Source organism: Lingula anatina, chromosome 7, assembly GCF_051362555.1.
Source record: "Lingula anatina isolate TDL-2025a chromosome 7, LinAna3.0, whole genome shotgun sequence".
Lineage (NCBI taxonomy): Eukaryota > Metazoa > Brachiopoda > Lingulata > Lingulida > Lingulidae > Lingula > Lingula anatina.
The window spans coordinates 6,424,580-6,450,404 of record NC_141773.1 but is presented as its reverse complement, the minus strand read 5'-3'; the positions used below and the strand labels follow the sequence as shown (position 1 = coordinate 6,450,404).

Below are 25,825 nucleotides of genomic sequence, written 5' to 3'. Positions count from 1 at the left end.
ATATTCTGGCACCACGCTGTCTGGAAAGGCGTCCAGAAAGAACCCCGCGTGTCACTAACCGCAGAAGGGAGGGGGCGACCTTTCATATGTTATTTTGCTTCCTGAAACTATGGCGATGGTTTTAATAAAATATTCGGGACAGTGAATGCAGTTGTTTGAATCATCTTCGAGCGTGACTCTCATTAATTCAGCTGCTCTTTCTCTCTCCCTCTTTCTCTCTCTCTCATTCTCATGCAGCAAAATCGTGCATATTTTTGAGATTATTACATAAAAAAAAAAACTCTGTAAGAAAAAAAAAACTGGGCTAACTTTAAATGCAGGAACGGGTTCATTAACCATTGGTAAGTATGAAAAAATTGCCAGGAAAATCCTTTTTTTTTTTTTTTTTTTTGGCCAAAATGAACAGTTGTCATGACATTAATTTTACTACACGTTTACCCCCTGACTTCAGGTAGCAGTGACATGTAGACCTTGTTTAAGTCGTTGCCAAGGACAACTCGCAAAGGAATGTCCATGTGACCGAGATATATTTGGAGCCTGACCGGGAATCCCTTTTGTACATTCCGTGATCTGTGGTGAAGGGATGGCCCCATATACCATATCACTTGAAAGTAATTATGAACCTGTATATGGCCATATTTATACCTATCTTAAAACACCTCAAAGGCCACACCGCATAAGACTATGCACCATATTTACAATACATCGTATACTAGACTTGTTGGCCTATAGGCCTACTCTTTCATTCACATAATTTCAATATTGGTGATCAAACGTGAGCGTTGGCAATTTATTTGTGTGCTGTCTCAATCAGATTTTTAGTGTTGTCATCCATATTTTGTACAATATTCACATTATTTGGTATGGGGATTGGGTGTTTCGAAGGGAAAGCTTTTACTATATGTGCAGACTAATGGAAAAATCAAATTACAATTAGCTATTTAATTTTGTAATGAAAATAAAAACGTATAGGAGTAGGCCTACAAGATGTACACGCTCGCCTCTTTTTTTTTACAATTGTATATCATTAACTCAATTTTTGTTAGAAAATGCATCAGAATGAACGGTCTGATTGCTCTATTTATTTTTTATTTTATTTTATTTTATTTTTGATTAAGGCTCATGTCAATACAATGAACACATTTTCTTTGAACCAAAGGCATTTTGAAAAATTGGACATTGGATCTTAACATGCACCAAATGAGCTCGAAAACTTGATATGCAGGACTCAAAATGAAAAGTGAAGGTGTGAGAAAAGGTAATGAATAAATGATAAAAATAACACATGTATGCTGAGTATCACAAAAATCGGTATTCCATAAATCAAAACATCAAAAGGTCACGTGACGGCGTGGAGGGCCAGGGTGAGCGCGTTGTCAATAGCAACGTAACATCGGGGTCGCCGATGTCGGTTCTCTTTGAGTGACTTTGTCGAAGTGAGAGAAAATTAAATAGAAATTATTTAGACATAATGCAACCCCCTTCAAGTGTTCACAATTTTCAAACGCGTTCCGCGCGCGCTCTCGGTCTGTGAACAATGAGCTATCTTGTTTACATAGCTGTGCGATGCAAATTTCTTTGTGATCTCACTCACGTGATAATTTGCGGGATGTGTTACTATGGATGTCGTCTGCAAATTTAGAAGGTGGATACATGTATCTTGCATAGAAGATTTTCGTTGCAATAGAATTTTTTTGTCGGTCTATAAACTCAAACCTCTCTACAAACTCCACGTCAGCCATCAGAGTCGCAGTTTTAAAATTTTTTAATTTGAAAGACATGAACCCATCATAAAATCAGGACTGGGACTGAAACAAAATATCACGTAAAAGCCGTCTTTAGTAAGATGGCATAAGACTGTAGACATTTTATAAATGTACATGTATATACTAGTGTAAATGATGCTAACTAAAAAAAATAACGATCTAAAATTGATAACAATAAAAATAGCCACATTCGACCTATTGATTATTATTATCCTATAATTCAAAGAACTGAACATTTCCCTTTTGCCACAGTTTGTTTTTCGGATAGGCCTATATAGTATCTATTCGGAATAATAATAATAATAATAATAATAATAATAATAATAATAATAATAATAATAATAATAATAATCACACAAAGAATAAGATCTTTCCATAAACATTTAAATTAAACCCAAAATGTTTTTCATGACAGTTTGGTAAATGAAACACACAGCTGAGATAATGTGGCAGAATTTACGTGCATCTTTAGATGAATAAATACTTGTTTTATTAAATTAAGTAAAAGCTTATCCAACATATTCCTATGATTAGACCCTACCCTTTGCAGAAAGGCAAACCGCAATCCTCTATACCTTTGTTGCTATGATCGAGCCAATTCAATTGTTGATATGCAGGGGTGGATCCAGCATTATTCGAAGGGGGGTCCGCGGATGCGAACCCGCCCCCCCCCCCCCCCCCCCGGACTTGGCGTGGGGTTCAGGACCCCATGACCCGGCCCCCTCTAAATCCGCCATTGGATATGTACTACCTTTGTCGATATGAGCAATATTTGGAGGGAAAAAATGTCCATTTTCGGTCCCCTAAAAGACTTATTTACGAAAAGGTCAATAACACGAGCATGAGATTCTAACCCATTCAATCACAATAAGTAGCCTAACTTTTTCTTGCATTATTAATTTCTAGACGGGGTCTATGCTGAAAATATCAAAATAACATTTTATTTTGAATACAAATTATGTTTTGTACATATGCATTTGTCAAAAATGAAATGTGTGCCCATATAGGCCCTGTCAGGTGAAAAGGAACATGTTCGAAAAATTGAAGCTTTTATATGAAAATGAAAACTTACATTTAAACATATATTTGTTTTCATATATGACCTAAAAATCTAGATATCCCAGTGATGAGGTAACAATTCAAAGCATAAAAAATAAAATATTAGAAATTGCTACTGTCTTCATGAAAATGATACGTGAAGGCCAACTAGTGTTATAAGAAACAATCAGTATTCAAGTGACACAACCGTTGCAATTTTAACGAAGTTAACTCAGCGATCTCAGCAACCACAATCAAGATCACTGCACATTGTTTTCCTCGTTTCAGATTTAATCAAAACTATTTAATTTTTATACAAAAATAAGTTAAGAAACTTGTAACTGCCTTTGCGCCAAGATATGTTAAGCCTTCATCAACATGTAAGTTGTTTAGATGCCGAAAAAACTTGACATTTGGACAGTGATATTTAGATTAAAGAAACGCGCGTATATTTGTATATTTCTTATTTACCAAGTAAATATGTTGATGTTTTGTGTAAGATAGATAATGAATTTGAAGATGATATTTATAATATGACACATTGTATTTTAATTCTTAATTTCCAATAATACGTAAGATAAGACGAGTAATGCTGTGTTTCTGTTGAACTTTTCGGTATACGTCTTTTAGCGCGCGTTAGTACTTACCGTTCAAGATGGCACCGTAAACATTAGACCGTCAGGTGACCACTGCATCAGACTTAATACCGTTTCGCAATATCTGATCTAATCACAGAATTACAGGCGGATAGTTTACAACAAATATTCACAGGCAAAGGTAGGTTGTACATAAATTTTACCATTGATCCAGACTGTGCTAATACAGCTAAAAGGTCAGCTGACCCGGAAACTTGGATATGTTAAAAGTGTTATTGTAAATACAAGAATTACATTTACACTGAAAACAATATGTAAACATAGTGACTACAAAACTTGATGTCGTCCCAAACGCGTCTATAACATAAGGCACAGATGTTGAGCAATCGAAATCACCGACTTTTGTGACATTCAGCTAGCCTTCTGATGCACATGTACATGTACAGTGTAGACAAACTTTAATTTTAATGAAAATGATCAAGCAGTGGAAGTAACTCATTGGACTTTCATATTTACCACATTACAGAAAGCCATGACCACCGTCGCCAACCTCATTCACACCATCAGCCTCCACCAAAGTGACGTCAACTGGGTGGCTTACAGCGGCAAGACCCTCGCAACATGTTCTGGAGATAAAACAGTCCGATTGTGGAGCACAGAAGATTTCACCGAGTACCCCTGCTCGCCATTGTGTGGACATGGATACTATGTGCATTGCTGTGTCTTTTCTCCATTTGGGACAATGCTGGCGTCTTGTTCCACAGACGGGAAGGTGATATTGTGGGACAGTAAGACTGGAGAGAAGAAAGGAACGTTTGAGCATCCTAGTAAAAGCGGCATCAGGGTTTGTAGGTAGGTATATTATATAATGTTTTTTATTATGATTATTAGTCTGTGAGTTTTTATACAAATGGAAATGTAATGCAGGTTTTTAAATGTCATTACTTCTTGCCTGCACATTCAAGGTTAAGGTTGTTTAACCTTCCACGGTAAATAAAGGAGTACTCAGGTAAGGGGTATCCATTTTTATCATTATTTTCACAGGTCTACAGTGCCCTCTGTACGCTTTTAAAAAATATTAAATATGGTGATCCAATGCCTTCAAGGACATCAATTTTAGCTTTCCACCTTGTACACACACTGAAGGGGGTGGGGGAGGGGGTCTGGAAAAAGTTCACGCTTTGTTGACTTGTGAAAATGATGATCAAAACCGATGTTCCCTACCATGTGTTGTTGTTTTTCTTCAGGTTCTCCCCAAATTCCTCCTGGCTGGTCACGGGGAGTGATGACGAGACACTGGTGATATGGGACATGAAAACCAAAAAACTACACAGGTATTTCACGAGGCATCAGGATTTATACTTGTAGTCACCTCGACATACAGGATTTACTGGAAACTTGCCTTGATTTCTTATTACTGGAAACATCTTTTTTTATAATTTATTACTGGAAACATCATCTTTTTTTTTCATAATTTATTTCATTGTATGTGTAAAAACATGGTAAGGGTTTGTTTTAAGGGAAATGATACAATTATATATATATTTTGCTTTACCAGTAATTCATTATTATTGTTATTGATTTTTTTTTTTTTTTTTTTTTTTGCCTGAATACTAGTAGGTAGTTCCCATTTTTTTTCTTCTATAGAAGTATATCGATTCACATTTTACAGCCATTCAAAAGAAAAAGACTTTTGAATTTCAACTAGAAGCCCTTCATTCACCATATCAATTTATACAACAAATGGATTTTTTTCCTTCCCTTCTCCCCCAGAACTCTTGTGGGACACACAGCCTATGTGAATGCAGTTGCCTATACCCCCTGTAGTGGCTTTCTGGTCTCAGGGTCCTCAAATGGGGACCTCCGTGCGTGGGATGCTGAATTTGGCCACGGGCCGTGTCTTTGGTATGAACTCGAGGGTCACGACCTGGGGGTGATGTGCTGCGAGTTTTCACCAACCTTTGGAGCGGGCAGTAAGTTTTTAGTCTTCCTGGCAGTTCAGAATGAGTTAGGCCGTATTCAGAACAAATGATCTGAGGACTAACTGGCTTTAAACTTGATTGCATTATGCGAGAGTCCCCATGGAAACAGTGCACACTGGCTAGCTCAACCAAACCTATTCTGCACAGTCCATTACAAATCTTGGGTTCAATTTTTAGTTTTTTCAGAAAAGCAACAAGCAACTATGTACTATTATGAATTCTTCAATAGATATTTTTTTAAGTATCTAGCAAACCAACAAACATTTGATTGATGTCATTAATAAAATTTTATTTCATGTAATTTTTTTCACTCAATCCTGCTAACAAAATTTACACATCCTGCGTGCTATTGATATTTAGAATACACTGGAGAAATAAACTGTATTTATTTTGATTCAGGCACTCTTAGTTCAACAGGTGAAGTACAGTATCTTCTAGCAACATGTGGTAATGACAACCTGGTCAAACTGTGGAATTTTAGAGCCCGATTTGGGACCACAGGTAAGTTTTGTGCACCCTGAGTTTCAGATGCTAGAAACTGGCTTCTGCTTTCAGTGTGTCTCTGCCTGTTGCAGTAACTTCATACACAAAACTATGAAACTTGGGGGTATTACTCAGGGATGAGATTTTTCTGACTATTGTCTGATTTCCAACTTTATGGGAGCCAAAAATATCATTGGGATAGGTGGTCCCTGAACCCCACGCTGACTTTTTCACTAAATTGCAGTCTCATTCCTGGGTACAGGAAACAGCAGGGGTTAGTTCCCAGCAATTTATCACCACTGAAGCCCAGATTAAGGGGGGGTTTATAATTTGCTTGGCCACAAAAATAGAATCTCAAAATGTAAGATATTTCGTAGTATATGGAACTTTTTTTTGTTTGTTTTAATGCATGTATATATGGAAAGTACACCGAGTAAAGCAATTTCATCACTACACAAAATTATGCTTTAAGAAAAACAGAGAGGCAGAAGAAAAAGATCAGATAGGGGAAAGCAAATTAAGAATTTCAGTTCCAGTTTAGAACTATGCAGTTTATTAAAGTTATTAAAACAAAGTTATTTCTTTCGCCAGATGTCTCTCTGACCCTCCGTGACACGCTAGCAGGACACCGGGAGACCGTCATGGCGGTCTGCTTCTCCAGCTCTGGAAATATGCTCGCCTCAGGGTCAGTAAATTAAATTTCTCTCTCTCTCTCTCTCTCTCTCTCTTAAATTGATAAAAGACAAAAATAGATTTAAACTGTTATTTGAAGCAGCTATTATTATAGTAACATGATATGGTATATAGGTATATGGTATATTATTGATTTATTCCTGATAAAAGTAAAACTAAGAAATGATAACATTGCAGTCTTACATTTAACCATACCAAACGAGTTGATGTCTAAAACAATGGTTATCAGTGCTTTTGTGCTGTCAGCCGTGTGGGTGTATAATTCTAATAGCCGATAAGAAGCAGAAATAGAGTATATTCACATGTTTTAACTGACCTGGCTGCAGTTTTTTTCAATTACTAACATAAGGCAAGGTGTCAGTGGTAATATTGCAGACCACTGCAGGGGCGGATTGAGACCGTCTTCTAGGTCTTCCGGAAGACGGTCAGATTTTTCAAGTTTACATTGATGGGTATCTAATCTAATCTATTTTTCTGTCAAAAATGGAAGATGGATCAACAAAGATAATTTGGAAGACTTTCAGAAAATATCTCTGGATCTGCCCCTGCATTGCCTATTATGAAATTAAGATTCATTTCCATTCTAAATTTAAGACGAAGCAGTATTTTATGAGCGTGTGTATTAAGAGAGTAAAATGTCTTTTAATGGCTAACACCCCAGCACATCGGCTCTCATAGAAATGTGACTGTACCATGTGAGTGGGTTAATACGCAGATAACGAGCATACACAGGAGGGTTCAAAACATTTTCATGAATATTGTCCAAGTCAATATTGCCCTGGAAGATCTGAAAGTACAACAATTAATGTTTTAGATTATTTTATTTCTGCTACATGTGGCTGCTTTTAAAAAAAGGACAATATTACGAGTAGTGAGCATACTGCCCTTTAAATTGCTGTTTGGATTATTGTTCATTTTGCGTCAATTTTGTATCTATATATATCTGTCTACTGCACCTCAGCACATTTATCAACAATTTTTTAATGTTACCAGATGGCTGATCTTAAAAAATGAAGAGGTATAAACTAATTTGCATGAGGCAGATACAGAAAAACATGATAGCAGAAATATGTTGATTTTCATTTATAAAATTGATATATTTTTTTTCAATGAAATGTTTAAAAAATGTTACAGACATCACAAATTTTTAACACATTTACAACATAAAAAACACTGGGGTCGACATGTTATAAGGTTAAGACAGATAAGAATTTTAATGATTACCTTGACTGAGCCAGTTCCATCTCTGTAGCCCTTCATCAACAAAGTGTTGTTGCCATAGTGAATTTGGTATGTTTTGACAAACTGAGCAATTTGATTTCTTCCCTTGGTCAAAATGGCTGTCAGTTTTCTTACACGTCCAAAGTCAAATTGCAGCCATTGTTTGTTGTCATTGGTGCGAGCTGACCAAGATCCAACAGCATGTTGGTCCATGTTGGCGTACAATCTAGAGTGAGCAGGGCCGTGATTAGAATCATACATGGACGAAGCCGTGATCTGAGAGTCGGATATGGGAGAATTGCCTGACACAAGCACATCTTGACAGTCGGCAGGGGGTTTAGAAATGGACAGTTTGAGATCTTGGAGTTCCAATTCTATTTGCTGAATTTGCTTAGCCTGCTGCATCAATAGAAGTCCCTGGGAAGATATCATCTGCGCTTGTTTTTGGTAGTTTTGTTTTAATTTGTCAAGTTCACTGAGGCTTTTGTTACCAGTACTAACTGCTGTGCTGGTCTTGGGCAGTTGCAGGACGACTGTTGTTGTTCCGTCTTCTGAAGTGTATGCTTCTTGGCAGGAGCATACAGCGTTTGGTGCCACTTGACTTGACGCTTTGTCAGTGCCGAGTTCTGATATAAGTAGAAATGCAAAGATTAAACTTGCCAAAACCATCTTGTCTTCTTATGGCTTGAAATGCACAAAGTTGAATTCCTCTTATGTGGTTTGAAGAATCAATGTAGCAGCTGCTATTTATACATAAAGGGTTGTTTAGATGACCTTGGTACTGGTTTTGATTCTGTCCATAGAGTTCTAAGTTCCAAAGAGTTGTTATTGAAGATCATCAGTATATTTGTTTTGTTCATATATTAATTTTAATGATTAACCCCTGTAAAAACATGAACAGTCAGGCCTGTAGCATCAATTTCATAGGGGTGGGGGGCCTTTTTTTAAGGTGGAATTTTTTACCATGTTACAGTATCACCTAGATCAGATTTTGAAACAGGGTGAACCTTTTTCCAGAACCCTCTCACCTGAACAATGCATTGTGTTCTTTGTGGTCTTATTTTCATTGTATTTTTGCTGTTTACTGAAAACAAGATACGCCTGGCCCTACATTGATAAAAATTGTTGATGAATACACTTATAGTAGCATTCAATCTGTTCAAATATTAACAATTAACAAGTGCATCCCCCCCCTCCCCCCCAAAAAAAAAATTGTTTGAATTCAATTTTCGTGTTTTGTTAATGAAAAATTTAGGGAAACAATTTTCCCAGCTGAAAGCAAATTCTTTGACTGTAATCTAAGCCAGTAACTTCAGTGCACATGTTTTTTGACTGTGCTTTTTTTCCAAAATGATATTTTTCAATTTGTGAATGTAATGTACCCCTGATAAAATTGCTGTGATACATGATATGTGACTCAAAATGATTTAAAATTAAACTTAAATTGTAGTTAAATAAGCATGAAAGATAGGAAATAGCATTGCATAATAACTATTATTATTATTATTATTATTATTATTATTATAAAAAGCCAGCGTGAACTTGTATTTACAGATATAATCTTTGAACACCTGAATTATTTCTGGGACAGGTGGTAATGGATGAACAAATATTGTAAATATTTGCATCTCCAGTTGTTTACTTATCCTGACCTGGATAACAATAAAGGGACAAAGTTTTTGATGAGTTCCTAAATTTGGATGTCCTGTAAAACAGTGCACTTTATTTCCTTCTTCTCTGCTTTAGAACTAAGGTTTAGTTGCGTGTCCATGCATTTACTGTTAAATATCCCTCCTTTTTCCTTTTTTATTTCAAAATTATATATGATAAAAAGGATGCTGTCAGCATTTGTTTACATTAGATTGTAGTGTCCGTACCTCTGTTTTATTTAGGAATCACAGCATATTCTGTCTGATTTTATTATTTTATGTATGTCCACACTGACATTTATTTTTCAGGAAGAAAATAGCACATTGCCCCTTATTATGAAAAGATATGCAAGGATTTGGTCCCAAATGTAGTGTCCGTACCCTTACTGTAGTGTCCGTACCCCCAAGTTATACATTAACCATTGGATTTTGCAAATAGAATAATATCAGTAAAGATGCTACTCTTTGCATTCAAAATGAACAATATTGGTTTGAATATATTGCCAAATATAGCTAATTGCAAAATAATAAATTGTATATGGATTAATATTCTATGGATTAATGTATATGATATATTTTGAGGGGGTTCGGACACTACAATACATGCATAATTAACAGAGGTATATTTATAATACTCTCAGTGGATGAAGTATCAAACATGGATGACAATGAAAAAAAGCCAAATAGGAAAAGAAAAGGGAAACCTGAAATTTTTACTGTCAGCAAAAATAATTTGAAAAATAAAGCGTCAAAGAGCTAATAATCATGCTGAAGCACGTAAGGAAGATGTTGAATGCACGTAACAAAGCAGAGCAGCAAAAACGAAGAATCATCCAAGGCTGGCCCAGCAAGAAAGACTAAAGATGAGAGAAGAAATTAAGGCATACTGACAGAGAGTCAAGGAGAAGCAGAAACCTAGAAGCAGAGGTGCAAATTAACGAGAGATGAAAAAGAAGAAAAGACTCAAAAAACATGAATCAAGACTGAAACAAAAATAAATAAATAAATAAATAAATAAATATATAAATAAATAAATAAATAAATAAAGACCAAGCAACAGAAAGAAAAAGTTTAAATTAAAGTCTGGTGAATGATAGTAAAACTGAATGACACACAACCAAACGCCAGCATCCACTGAAAAATGTGCTGTGGTGTTTCTCTAAAAAACATTTTGATGAATACATGCCTATCCTTTTGGTTAAAGTACTGTTGTTATATCTTTATTTTGATATTTTTAGAATGTTGGCAAAAATTATTGGTAAACAATATGATATTTCAGTTACAAAAGCATCAGTTACTTGAATGTGTAGTGTCCGTACCCCCAAATCATAGCCTAAGAGGCATTCTGTTAATTTGAACGTAACACAAAAAATAATTAATATTGTGTTCTAAAAATGTTGGATGTCATAGTTAAGATGTTATTCTTTTTATATGTTACAAAGTTAAACAAATGCATCAAAGTTCATTTTTCTATCAATGTGACCCCTATTTTGTACCCCTGATTGTGAAACAGCATGAGCATACTATTCTGTAAATTGTTGTTTGGATTATTGTACATTTTGCATCAATTTTGATGTTTCAACTTTTTTTATTCCATAAATTATATATCTGTCTATATCTAAATGATATATCATTCTATATCTGTCTACTGCACCTCAGCGTGTTAGTCAACTTTTTTTCTCTTAAAGGTTTAGCGTTAATGTTACCAGATGGCTGATCTTAAAGAATAAAGAGGTATAAACTAATTTGCAAGTGGCAGATACAGAAAAACATGATAGCAGAAATATGTTGATATTCATATATTAAATTGCTTTTTTTTTTCAATGAAATGATTAAAAAAATGTTACGGACATCACAAATTATCAACACATTTACAACCATAGAAAACACTTATGTTGATATTTTTCGAGGTTGTGGCAGATTGGAATTTAGATGATAACTTTACTGAGCCGATACCATCTCTGTAACCCTTCATCAACAAAGTGTTGTTGCCATAGTGAATTTGGTATGTTTTACTAACTGCTGTGCTGGACTTGGGCAGTTGCAGGACAACTGTTGTTATGCCATCTTGGGAAGTTTGTGCTTCTTGGCAGGAACATGCAGCGTTTGGTGCCACCTGCGTAAAGGCCTTGTCAGTGCTGAGGGGATGTCTCCCAGGGCCAGGTGAGCGTGGGGACTGGAATCTCCGGCCACCATCACCACCCATCACCAGTGAACAATTCACTGTGGATTTTTCCAATATAATATTTTTCAATGTGTGAATTTAATGAATCCCTGATAAATTTGGTGTGATACACGATATATGATATATATATATATGATATATATGATAACCATGATACTTAAGAAATAATGTGATATTACTTATTTATTTATTTATTTATTTATTATTATTATTATTATTTAATGGTGGTCTGCTTCTCCAGCTCAAGAAATATGCTGGCCTCAGGGTCAGTCAATTGAATCTCCCTCTCTCTCTCTCTCTCTCTCTCTCTCTTTCTCTCTCTCTTTTTTTTTTTTTTTTTTTTTTTTTTTTTTTGATAAAAGACAAAAACAATTAAATATCAGTTTTGATTTAACCTATATTATTTATTTAAGTTTTATGATAATAGTTACTTATAGTGGATAACACAGCTTGTCATTTTTTTTCTTCATGAATTAAAATAAAAATTATAAATGATAACATTGCAGTCTTACATTTAATCATTGTACAAATACAAATTAATGTCTGATGGCACGCTTATATGTGCCAAAAACTTTTAAGCCGACTGATGTCTATTGAGCTACCAGGGTCAGTGTATACTTGTAAGTGCCCATACAAAGCACCAAGAGAACATACTCACAAATTTTAATTGACCTGACAGCAGTTTTACCAGCAAAGGCAAGGTGTCAGTGTTAACATTGCATAGCACTACATATTATGTATATATCTTTATCATTTCCAGCATAAATTTAAGACTAAGTGGTATTATATGAACACGCGCATTTATAAAAGTAATGTCATGTCTTTAAACTGTTAACACCCCAGCACATCAGCTCTCATAGAAATGTGATCGTACCAAGTGAGAGGGTTAATACGTAGGTAGCGAGCATACACAGGAGGGTTCAAAACATTTTCGTGAATGTTGTCCAAGTCAATATTGCCCTGGAAGATCTGAAAGTATAAAAATTAATGTTTAAGATTATTTTATTTCTGCCACGTGTAGCTGCTTTTTTTAAATAAAATGTACAATGATATAAGTAGTGAGCATACTATTCTGTAAATTGTTGTTTGGATTTTTGTTCATTTGCATCGATTTTGATGTTTTAACTTTTTTTTATTCCATAAAATGATATATCTGTATATATCTTATTTAATCTATATTCTATATCTGTCTACTGCACCTCAGCGTGTTAGTCAACTTTTTTCTCTTAAAAGTTTAGCGATAATGTTACCAGATGGCTGATCTTAAAGAATAAAGAGGTATAAACTAATTTGCACGTGGCAGATACAGAAAAACATGACAGATAGCAGAAATATGTTGATATTCATATATTAAATTGCTGTTTTTTTTTCAATGAAATGATTTAAAAAAGTGTTACCGACTTCACAAATTATCAACTCATTTACAACCATAGAAAACACTTTGGTTGACAATTTATGATATTGTAGCATATTGGACTTTTTACATTTACCTTTACTGAGCCAGTTCCATCTCTGTATCCCTTCATCAACAAAGTGTTGTTGCCATAGTGAATTTGGTATGTTTTAACAAACTGAGCAATTTGATTTCTTCCCTTGGTCAAAATGGCTGTCAGTTTTCTTACACGTCCAAAGTCAAATTGCAGCCATTGTTTGTTGTCATTGGTGCGAGCTGACCAAGATCCAACAGCATGTTGGTCCATGTTGGTGTATATTCTAGAACGAGTAGGGTTGAAATCAGAATTGTACATGGATGAAGCAGTGATCTGAGAGTCTTGTATGGGAGAATTGCCTGACACAAGCACATCTTGACAGTCGGCAGGTGGTTTAGAAATGGACAGTTTAAGATCTTGGAGTTCCAGTTCAATTTGCTGAATTTGCTTAGCCTGCTGCATCAGTAAAAGTCCCTGTGAGGATAGCATCTGTGCTTGTTTTTGGTAGTTTTGTTTTAATTTGTCAAGTTCACTGAGGCTTTTGTTACCAGTACTAACTGCTGTGCTGGTCTTGGGTAGTTGCAGGACGACTGTTGTTGTGCCATCTTCAGAAGTGTATGCTTCTTGGCATGAGCATACAGCATTTGGTGACACCTGACTGAACGCCTTGTCAGTGCCGAGTTCTGATAGAAGTAGAAATGCAAAGATGAAACTTGCCAAAACCATCTTGTCTTCTTATGACTTGAAATGCACAAACTTGAATTCCTCTTTTGTGGATTGAGGAATCAATGTAGCAGCTGCTATTTATACATAGAGGGTTGTTTAGATGACCTTGGTACTGGTTTTGATTCTGTCCACTGGTTCAATTTTCAGGACAGTTGTCATTAAATACATATTTGTTTTGAGATAATGAGAAATTTTAATCAACTACTGGATCTTACTTTTAAACGGCGATCACGACATTTCGACCTTGTCGCAAGTCCCCTTCAGGTGAACTGATTATGGATTGTCAACAGTGACATAGGTGACACTCAGCAGGGGATGTCTCCCAGGGCCCGGTGCCACAGATGTGAGGACTGGAATCTCCGGCAACTGTCGCCACCCATCACCAGTGAACAATTCACTGTGGATTTTTTCCATTATAATATTTTTCAATGTGTGAATTTAATGAATCCCTGATAAATTTGGTGTGATACATGATATATGACTCAAAATGATTTAACATTAAGATTTACCGTAAATTGATCATGAATAACCAGGATACATAAGAAATAATCATTATTAATGTCATATTGAAATATTAATGTCATTATTTATTTATTTATTTATTTATTTATTTATTTATTTATTTATTTATTATTATTAAATGGTGGTCTGCTTCTCCAGCTCTGGAAATATGCTGGCCTCAGGGTCAGTAAATTAAATCTCTCTCTCTCTCTCTCTCTCTCTCTCTCTCTCTCTCTCTCTCTCCTTTTTTTTTGATAAAAGACAAAAAAATTAAATATTGGTTTTGTTTTAAGCTATAAATTATTTATTTAAGCATTATGATAATAGTTACTATAGTGGATAACACAGCTTGTCATTTTTTTTTCTTCATGAATTAAAATAAAAATTATAAATGATAACATTGCAGTCTTACAATTAATCGTTGTACAAATACAAATTAATGCCTGATGGCACGCTTATAAGTGCCAAAAACTTTTAAGCTGACTTATATCTTTGGAGCTATCAGCGTCATTCATCTTTCTAATTGCCCATACAAAGCACCAACTGAGCATGCTCATAAAATTTAACTGACCCCACTACAGTTTTACCAGCATAAGGCAAGGTGTCAGTGTTAACATTGCATAGCACTACATATTATGTATATATCTTTCTCATTTCCAGCATAAATTTAAGACTAAGTGGTATTATATAAGCATGTGCATTTATAACAGTAATGTCATGTCTTTAAATTGCTAACACCCCAGCACGTCGGCTCTCATAGAAATGTGCATGAACCAAGTGAGAGGTTTAATACGCAGGTAGCGAGCATACACAGGAGGGTTCAAAACATTTTCGTGAATATTGTCCAAGTCAATGTTGCCTTGGAAGATCTGAAAGTAGAACAATTAATTTTTTAGCTTATTTCATTTCTGCTACATGTAGCTGCTTTTTTAAAAAAATGCACAATGTTACAGGTAGCGAGCATACTTTCCTGCAAATTGTTGTTTGGATTATTGTTCGTTTTGCATCACTTTTGATATGTCTAATTTTTTCTATATTTCATAAAATGATGCATTTGTCTACTGCACCTCTGCACATTTATCAACTTTTTTTTCTTTAAGGTTTACAGGGGCGGATTTAGGCCGTCTTCTAGGTCTTCCGGAAGACGGTCAGATTTTTAAGTTTACATTGATGGGTATCTAATTTTTTTCTGTCGGAAGACGGTCAAAAATGGAGGATGACGCAACAAAGATAATTTGGAAGACTGTCAGAAAGTATCTTCGGATCCGCCACTGGTTTAGTGTTAATGTTACCAGACTGCTGATCTTAACATGAAGAGGTGTGAACATGAAATGATTAAAAAATATTACAGACATCACAAAATAAACAACACATTTCCAACCATAAAAACACTTGGGTTGGCATTTTTATAGGGTGTGACAGATAAGAATTAATGATCAATTACCTTGACTGAGCCAGTTCCATCTCTATAGTCCTTCATCAACAAAGTGTTGTTGCCATAGTGAATTTGGTACGTTTTAACGAACTGAGCATGCTGGTTTCTTCCCTTGGTCAAAATGGCTGTCAGTTTTCTTACACGTCCAAAGTCAAATTGCAGCCATTGTTTGTTGTCATTGGTGCGAGCTGACCAGGATCCGACAACATTTTGGTCCATGTTGGCGTACAATCTAGAGTGAGCAGGGCCGTGATTAGAATTCCACATGGATGACGCCGTGATCTGAGAGTCTGGTATGGGAGAATTGCCTGACACAAGCACATCTTGACAGTCGGCAGGTGATTTAGAAATGAACAGTTTCAGATCTTGGAGTTCCAGTTCAATTTGCTGAATTTGCTTAGCCTGCTGCATCAATAAAAGTTCCTGCGAAGATATCATCTGTGCTTGTTTTTGGTAGTTTTGTTTTAATTTGTCAAGTTCGCTGAGGCTCTGGTTACTAGTGCTAACTGTTGTGCTGGACTTGGGCAGTTGCAGGACGACTGTTGTTGTTCCGTCTTCAAAAGTGTATGCTTCTTGGCATGAGCATACAGCGTTTGGTGCCACCTGACTAAACGCCTTGTCAGTGCTGAGTTCTGATACACATAGTAATGCAAAGATGAAACTTGCCAAAACCATCTTGTCTTCTTATGGCTTGAAATGCACAAATTTGCAGTCCTCTTGTGTGGTTTGAGGAATCAATGTAGCAGCTGCTATTTATTCATAGAGGGTTGTTAAGATGACCTTGGTACTGGTTTTGCTTCTGTCCACAGAGTTCAAGTTCAAAGTTCAAAACAGTTGTTATTGAAGATCATCAATATGTTTGTTTTGTTCATATAATATTAATTTTTATGCGTAACCCCTATAAAAACTTGAACAGTCAGGCCTGTAGCATCAATTCCATAGGGGTGGGAGTCCTTTTTTTTGAAGTTGGAACTTTTTACCATGATGTTACAGCTTAACCTAGATCAGATTTTGAAGCAGAGTGAACCTTTTCCCAGTAAGAGATGCGGTTTACTTGAACTGTCCTATCATACCACTGTCTTCTGACATGAACACTTGTGTCATTTGTGGTCTGGCTATCATTGTAATTTTGTTGTTTACTGAAAACAGGATATGCCTGGCTCCACAGTGATAAGATTGTTGTTGAATACACTTGGAGAGCATCCAATTTGTTCAAATATAAACAAGTACATCCCCCCCCCCCCCCCAAAAAAAAAAAAAAAATTGTTTGAATTCAATTCTCAAATGACAAATTTAGGGAAAAAAGTTCCCAGCTGAAAGCAAATTCTTTGACTGTAATCTAAGCCAGTAACTTCAGTGAACATGTTTTTTCACTGTGATTTTTTCCATAATAATATTTTTCAGTGCGTGAATGTAATGTATCCCTGATAAGTTTGCTGTGATACATGATATATGACTCAAAATGATTTAACATGAAGCTAAAATTGTAATTAAATAACCATGATAGATATGAAATAGCATTGCATAGTTATTTTTCAATATAGTTATAAAAAGCCTAAATTATTTCTGGGGCAGGTGGTAATACTCCCGTCACACTAGAGGCGGAATGAGCAAGAATGCCATCAGAAAGACAATTCTTTGTGCGTTCCTGGATATTCGAGGAGCATTCTAAAAATTCATAGTGCATTCCAAATATTTTGACCGGCCCAAATGTTTTGCTCACGTTAAAAACTTTCAAAGTGCATTCCAAGTGGAATATTATCGAATGGCATTTGAATAGTATTATAACCGCACTAAGACTGTATTCTAAATATTCTCATGGCATTCCTACAACATTCGAAACATTCTGATCACATTTGAGGGAGAACCCAAATGGCAAGACACTTCAAATCCTGCTAAAATGAGCCAGGATGCAATTCGAATGCATCTCAATCCTATTTCAGCCAGCAATCGAACTACACTTGTACTGTATTCGAAGTGTATTCTAAATATTCTGACCGCGTTCTGACAGCATTATTTATATTCCTAGTTTTCCAACTACATTCGAGCTGCATTTGAGAGTTAATCATTCCAGGCAGATTCAAGCACATTCCGAGTATTCCAACGGCATTCTTACAAGAATTTAGGTCAAATTGAAATTTCTTCCCGAATGAAGTACGAAATTTTAAATTTAGTCACTCCGGCTGGTTCTGCTTGATTCCTGCTGATTCCGAATAAGTGTGACGGGGGCTTAATGCATGAACAAATATGTATAAATATTTACATCTACAGTTGTTTTTTGTATCCTGGCCTGGATAAGGGACATAGTTTTTTATGAGTACAAGTACCTAAATTTGGATGTCCCGTAAATCAGTGCACTTTTTTTCTTCTTTTCTGCTTCAGGTCAAGTTGCATATCTGTGCATTTACTGTTTAATATCCCCCCCCCCCTTTTTCTCTTACTTTCAAAATTATCTTTGACAAAAGGATGCTGTTGACATTTATTTACATTAGACTGTTTATATTTTTTAGGTCTGGTGATAAAACAGTAAGGTTGTGGGACCCTGTGAGTATTTAATTATTTATTTATTTATTTATTATACATACACATTGTATTTATATTTACACCTAAGAAAACAATTCATTCCATTGAAAGCAGCATGTAGGTTTTTTTTTCCCAGATTGCATAGTTGTAAAACAATTGTTGAAATTGATGATTGATTGATGAAATAATTAGCATCCATGTTGTGATATTATTATTCATTTCTTGATATAATTTTGTTTTAAGCATTTTAGTGCTGACAGAACAGTATATGTACATGCATATAGAGGATATAAAAGATAAGAAAATATAAAAGAACAGAAAAAAAATGCATCAAGCTGTTTTCACTTTTTGATGTCAGTTAGGTTTCACATTACACAACCTAACTTGATGGTTAGTTTTTGAGAAATTAAAATTTTTATGTTAAAGAGTTTTCGCCTGCACTTGATATATCTTGTAAGAGAATATTAGAATTTATTATATATATATATTTTTTGGTTTCAGCTCAAAGGGGAGCCATTACACACTATAGAAGGACACTCCAGGTAAATATTTATATATTAATAGTCATTTTATTTCCAGTTTTTCATTGGAGTTTATTTTAGAATAGTTTAGCCCTTTACCCAGTGGCTTATTAACAGGACTGCACCTAACAAAATACAATGTAGCCAGCCAAATGTATTTTTAACATTTTAAAATGTACCTAATGATTTGTTCCTAATCAATGACTGATGGTTTGATTTCGAAAAACAAAATAGTGCTTGTTTTTAAGTGAATGGATGATTGTTCAGTGTACACAGTGGACAAACAAAGAGGGAAAAGTCATGCTTCGTGATTCAGTAAATCTGATCTTTTTTTTTTTCACTCCAGATATGTGACATGCTGTGCCTTTTCTGGTGACGGTAAATTCCTTGCTTCAGGATCTAATGACAAGACTGTCAAAATATGGAAAATAACTTCAGAAGAGGAACTGACAGGTTTGTATGTGATATAGTCTGCCCATAGGGAATTTCACTACCCAGGTCCATAGGTTGGGGGGAGGGAGTTAGAAGGAATCACCCTTTTTTGCCATGCAAGATCTACTCTGAATCAAAATGTATGTATATTTTATATCATGTTCAACTAATAGGGTAAAGAGGTGCACTCATTAAAAAAAACACCTTTTTTGACTTAGAAAATCTTGGCTACAACTGCTCAGCCCATATTGGCTTAAAACAAGATTCATAATTTGTTTATCCTGTCCTTGTACTTTCACTGGGCCAAAAATATCACATTTTCAGATACATCATTTTATAATCACAAAATTATACATCCACATAGCTTTTGTAGTGCTTTTACTACATAGAATAAAATCATAGAGTAGCCTGCTTTTTAATTTGTTACTACCACTCAATAGGCATGTTCTAATTCTAAGAAATCAGTATCTGTAAAATGCACAATTTTGGAAAAGATCATATTTTAGTTTGTTACCACCACTCAATAGGAATGTTCTATTTTTAAGACATCTTGAGTTAAAAAATGCAGGATCAGTAGAATTCACAATTTGCTCCCATTGAAAAGGTCGAGTAAATTCCCTATTATAATTCCGCTGCAGACACAGCAACATATGTAGACCTATTAGGCAGTGAAGAGGTCTTGGCACAGAACAAAAAGCCCATCGAACAGTGGACAGTGGAGAATGTTGTTACTTGGGTGCAGGAATTGGGACTTGACCAGTACGCTGACCGCTTCAGGAAACATGCCATAGACGGGACAGAACTGGCTGTTCTTACACAGGAGACACTGGAGAAAGATCTGGAAATAGGTATGCAAGGGCTTGAATGGTTGTAAGAGGGTATGGATAGTATTAAAGCCCTACACCCCATTTCCATAGATTTTTAGATCGATCTATCCCTGTGGGGAGTCTCACTAGAATATTGTCAGCTTGGCCGGCTTACGCATCTGTCCCGCCTACTAAAAGCTGTAAGGGGGTAATTAACTATGGTGTCCGCTCGGCTGACTGCAATTTAGCCTGAACCCCCAGGGAGTTAGGTCGATCTAAATCTTAATCTTTAGATCGATCTAAATCTCTGGGAATGCACCCCTAGAGTTGCATCTTTATGCATAAATGGTTTTAAGAGTAGCATTAAAGCCTGCTAGTTGCATCTTTATACACATTTCATACATAATATACATGTATATGTGTAATACCTTTGATGACAAGTTGATGGTCATGCAGAGTGGTTAAAAAAATCAATAACATTTTAAAAATCATGATTGTGCCACTTGCAGCTTTTCACATGACTGTGTAGTCTTTTATTGGAGTGCCATTGGCTCCCACAGGATAGGAAGTTGGTGGAAGCATCTCTTTGGGGCTGCTTCCAGAATTTGTAAAATAACAAGCTGAAATGAAATCCCAAGAGTAAAATTGTTTCCTGTTTGTGCACTTTTTGGTGCACATTCTATACATTATATGGTTAACTTAAATGTCCAATAGCTCATTCGGAACAGCAGACTAACAGATTCGGGGGATCAAATATGGCCAACCCACTTGAATGCATGTTGCATAATCCCATGGGGAATTTATTAAGTGTCTAATTAGGAATTCAGTGGCAAGCTTTTTAGTGGGTTGTCATATTTGATCTGTAGATCTGTATGTCTGCTGTTTTGAATGTGCTCCAACTGTTTTGATATGCACTTCAAATTTACTTGTCAAAAATTCATACTGTTTGTATTTGTTTCAGATGCACTCGGCCACAGAAATAAAATATTACGAGCAGTGAAGCAGGTTATGGCGCACCCCATCATACAAGAAAAAGCAGCATCAGGTAAAGAAAACCCAAAAAGTCTTTAATTTGTTAGTTTTTAGGATACATGTAAATTTGGGAAGTCATGGGTTTTTGTGTGTGTGTTTTTTTTTTTTTTTTTTTTTTTTTTTTTGTGGTTTTTGTTTTGGAAGCTGTGTGGATGAGCATGTTAAGATAAGAAACAGTTGTGTTGCTGAGCTTTTGAAGATAAGAAAAAGTATTGTGATGGGGGGAATAATATAATGTAACTATTACATATTCGGGCTCAGTAAGATATTAAGAAGAGAATGGTGTTAGATAAAGCAGTTGTGTGATCTTAGTTTGTTAGGTCTGTGCATTTATTTTAATTATCTTTCACACTTTCATGCATGCAGGGTAACAAGTCTTTCCAATGTCAACATTTTGAAAACTATTTTCAAAGACCCCTGTAAAGCATCTTTATTTTATCATCACACCTGTATTCTGTAACAATGAAAATAAAAATTTTGAAAATGACAAGCTGGAACTAAATCTCGCTTGGTTAATTTTTTATTTCATGTTTGTGTACTTTTTGTTGCACAGTTCATATTGCACTATTAACTTCCTGTCATCTAGAATATTTGAGATGGTCCCTCACAAATACTCCCTCTCATTTGGAATAGAAGATGAATTTTTGTTCTCTTATGTTCTTTGCAGAGAGTGATGTACCAGACGAGTATCTCTGTCCCATCACCAGGGAGGTTATGAAAGAACCAGTCATGGCTTCAGGTATAAAATAATAAATACATTAATAAATAGATGATAAGTTTGATAATAAATTGACGTGTTTGTGTTTTTATTCCAGTAGCTCTACAGCAGTAAAGGATGAAGTGCAAATAACAGTTTATAAACTGAGTTGCTGTATACAAACAGCTTGCTTCAGACATTGATTATTTATTTGAAAGAAAAAAAAATACTAAATTTCTTTATTTTGTTACTTTTTTAATCCAGATGGCTGCACCACCGAGTGCAGTTCAGCAACAGTTTATTTACTATGTTGATGCCTGAAAACATACTAAACTTTAATTCTTCAGGAAAATTGACTCTTTTCTTTTTCAGATGGCTACACGTACGAGCGCAGTGCAATCACTGCCTGGGTGAACAGTGGGAAAACCTCCAGTCCTATGACCAATGCCACATTACCCAACATGACACTCCTCCCGAACCGAAACATGAAGATGTTAATACAAAGATACCTCCAAGAAAGGAAAACATAAGAATAAGGTTGTTCACTGGAATGCTGGTGGTCTTTTATTACTAGTTAACAAGTTCAAATTTATATATACTGTAACAGTAACTGTAGTCCCAGAGACAAGTGTTTGTGGAGGTTATTTCCACTGGTGCATGGGTGTTGAGACCATTGTTAAAGTTCAGAGAATATATTGTCAGCACTTAACCGCAGATAGTGATTATGAATGATGGGGATATGCTCATCCCACAGCTGGCACTTTGAACAGTGGAATAATTGAACTTATGTATTTGCTTACATGCTCGCTTGTATTTTCTCTGCAGTCCAAGTATTAAATCATTCTAAAATTGTAAATTGAAGTGCCAATTGTAGGAAAAATCAATTACAAGTACTCATCACCCATTGTTTGTCACATTCCGAGTACAAGAGGGTAATTATTTATATTGAGGCACAACCGCTTAAAAGTCCCACTGATACATACTCCCGTTGTAACTAGTATTTATTAATACGTATCATTGAAATTTAGATTAAAACAATATTATACTCTTTTACAATCTAGCACTAGTCTGTTGTAACTAGTATGTATCATTGAAATGTTGATTAAAATGATATACTTTTTCAATCTATTACTAGTCGGGGCTGACTATTAGATATATATATGTTGAAGCAAAGAGACACAGGTGCATGTTAAGTGCCCTATCAAGACATTATATCAAAAGTAAGGCTATGTCCTTCAGCCTTTTTTTCAACCTGCTGGATGGGTTTTTAGTTGGGAATTCTACTATCATACTGTAATGAAATGGAAGTGTGACCAAATAAGCAAAGACACAGTTATTTATATTTTCTCCTAATTTCATTGCTTCATCTCCATCTGTTGGCAATTTTTTTTTTTTTTTTTTTTACAATACAAAATTGAATGTGTTTGTAAAAAGATTGCAATTTTCAGGTGTAACATCATTAGCTGTGCATTTCCTTTCTCTATAATATGATGATGTTTATTCCATATTTTTTTCTTCTTTGTGAATCAGCATGTTTTTTATCCCATTGGACCAAAAAAGTCAACAATGCATAATCTCATGTTTTTTCCTACTTTTCATCTTGCTTGGTTAATTGTTGTTAAATGTGCTGTATGAGTGATAGTCAAGGCAAAATTGCAGTTTTGCCAAATTTTGCTCTTATAGTAAGCACTTAGTTTTCAAGTGCGATCAAGGAAACTAGTTTTAAAGTGTGATCAAGAAAAACAAATAAATTACATTGAAAATATATCTGTAAAGATCAACTATGATAGAAAAAATGTGCCCTTTCAATAAATATCAACTATCTATCATAATTGATCTTTACAGATACTTTTTTGAATGTCATTTATTTATTTCTTATACAAGATCAACACAGTGATTATGATAGATCATCAAGGGGAAAATGAGATGCTCTAGATATATATCTGCATGGCCAAATAAGGAGAGTAAAATGTCAGATGAACTTTTTGAACTGTGATGTCTTGTTCTTAAATTTACATTTGATTTTGTAAAAGTTCAGTTTTAATCTTGACATTGTACACAGTGCTGGAACAAATGTGAAGTGCAGTCTTAAAAAGGATATATTTATTATTATTATTATTATTATTATTATTATTATTATTATTATTAATTGGATTGTGACCGAACATGTGTAATTAAAAATACATGTACGTTACATTAATGAGAACTAACGTACTAGTGCAGGCATTCAATACACTATAATACCAATGGTTTTTTTTTTTTTTTTTTTTTTTTTGGAAATCTTGAAATCAGATGTGCATTTTAACCTGCAAGTAATACTTCTATTGTTATTTATGCTGTTACGTTATTAATTTTACAAGGATACTTGAAATGAAGTCATAGTTTTTATTATTATTATTATTATTATTTCTATCTCAGATGAGACAAGTGTTCTAGTAGATTTCTAATATTGTTAATTAAATATGACATTGCAGGAATTATAAATGCATTCTATACTCAGAAACTGGAGATTTCAAACCTTTCCTATAGTTAAATGGAGAAAAAGGTTTTTATTTATTTATTTATCTTTTATTTGCATGAGTCTCAATAAAAACGTTAAATTAAATCGGTATTAAGTGTCATCATTTCACAAATTATTCTCATCACAAGGAAAGCTTTGTTGAATAATCATCCTGGGATAAAAGAGCAAGCAAAAAAAGGAACAAAATGCCTCATATGACTCATGACCATGAGCGTAATTTTTTTTACATAATTATTATTTATTTACAGACACAGTGTGTCAGTACATATAATGAGTACTACGTTGTACACTTAGCCATTTCCTGCATCTGCCTCGGAGTGAGCACGCACCTTTCACCTTTAACTCAAGAAATGTGTAACCTTGTGACTTATGTTCCTCAAACGAACAAGAATGAATCCCATGACTGTGAAACACAGTGAGATAACTAGAAAAAGGAACCAATGCGGGATTGTCTATTGAAAAATACAGATAATGTGTATGTACATGTGACCCCCTAAATAAGAATATTGCTCGCAACGTCACAGTATTTACCATCACCATCACGTTGATGTATATCATAGTACATGACAACACCAAGTTTTACGAAATGCAGTCCTATAAAAATTGGCATGTGCTCGACCACGAGAGAAGTTGCATATTCTAACCGTCCGTCTCGTTAATTCTTGCTCTAATCCAAATCTCGTTTGACGGCATCATCTGCTGTGCCAAGGTCGTCTCACATTGTATGCAGAAATTTCATATAATAAACTGTACACCGCAAACGTGCACTATAATCTGGCTGTGACAAAAGCAAGGAGTGGCCAGTAGGAGCCATTAGGAGCTACCTCTACGGAACCAACGGGCCCCTCCGAAGGGAACCAATGGCTCTAGTAGGCCTACAGGGTCTTTGAAAAAATATGATCTGGTCTGTCATAGGCTTTTTGTTATTATTGCCTAACCTTTCCCTCAAATAACTGCATGTACAATTTTATATTTTTATTTATTTTTTTTTAACTAGGGCATGGCTTAATTACTATATTTTTCCTTAAAACGTATTGCGCTTGAAAAACAAGCTTTAATATAATGGTATCATGTTTTCTTGATCATGAAAAGAGCCGTCTAGGTTTTCATCAAATTTACCCATAATTATAACCACTCAGATGATCCTAGGACTCATTGTGCATAGTTATGTAACATCCCCATGAGAACAAACTTGAAAGTGATTTATAGCTGCTACGCACGCAACCAGGTTATACAGTTAGATGATAAACATAGCAATTAAAACATCAAAACGATCATTGTGTGTCGAGCTACAACCAGCACTAGAACCTTGCCGTGACATTAGGAGAAAAGGTTGGTTAATCACCATAGAATCTAATGTACATTTCATCTCAACTGAGTAAAATAATTTCACTAAATACATGTTAGAATACCTTGATCTTGCACAAGTGTAAAAGTATTATATATGTACTCTTTAAGACATTATAATAATTATATTTAGTTGAAAATACTTTTTTAAAGTTTGATCCTAATGTACATATATTATAATAACCAATCTCCTTCACTGTATGTTAGGGTATCCCAGGTAATATGTAAAACTTGCCTCATT

The 25,825-nt window shown here is 35.0% G+C and overlaps 1 protein-coding gene and 1 pseudogene across 5 annotated transcripts in view; one reads left to right on the top strand and one right to left on the bottom strand.

Moving 5' to 3' along the window:
* The window catches only part of LOC106175805 (WD repeat, SAM and U-box domain-containing protein 1-like), a 32,051-nt gene extending 7,787 nt beyond the window's left edge, over window positions 1-24,264 (top strand). For 2 of the 4 annotated variants that reach the window (XM_087016782.1, XM_087016783.1), the window contains exons 2-13: window positions 3,927-4,252; window positions 4,648-4,734; window positions 5,174-5,373; window positions 5,782-5,883; window positions 6,457-6,550; window positions 18,216-18,249; window positions 18,730-18,770; window positions 19,096-19,202; window positions 19,820-20,029; window positions 20,949-21,032; window positions 21,687-21,758; window positions 22,089-24,264. In XM_087016782.1, coding sequence (XP_086872908.1) covers window positions 3,933-4,252; window positions 4,648-4,734; window positions 5,174-5,373; window positions 5,782-5,883; window positions 6,457-6,550; window positions 18,216-18,249; window positions 18,730-18,770; window positions 19,096-19,202; window positions 19,820-20,029; window positions 20,949-21,032; window positions 21,687-21,758; window positions 22,089-22,246 — 1,509 coding nt within the window. In that variant the 5' untranslated portion in view covers window positions 3,927-3,932 and the 3' untranslated portion in view covers window positions 22,247-24,264. Of the gene's footprint in view, window positions 1-1,105; window positions 1,259-3,401; window positions 3,582-3,926; window positions 4,253-4,647; window positions 4,735-5,173; window positions 5,374-5,781; window positions 5,884-6,456; window positions 6,551-18,215; window positions 18,250-18,729; window positions 18,771-19,095; window positions 19,203-19,819; window positions 20,030-20,948; window positions 21,033-21,686; window positions 21,759-22,088 lie in introns of those variants that run through there. The other 2 variants (XM_087016781.1, XM_087016780.1) reach the window with 2 other exon arrangements.
* On the bottom strand, window positions 7,181-16,789 carry LOC106165488 (uncharacterized; annotated as a pseudogene). The gene is made up of 8 exons (XR_015335412.1): window positions 15,715-16,789; window positions 15,007-15,139; window positions 13,104-13,648; window positions 12,450-12,582; window positions 11,374-11,651; window positions 8,808-8,886; window positions 7,783-8,456; window positions 7,181-7,345 (listed from the first exon to the last, which is right to left on the bottom strand). The product of XR_015335412.1 is annotated as an uncharacterized LOC106165488 (transcript).
* Window positions 24,265-25,825: the final 1,561 nt, after the last annotated feature.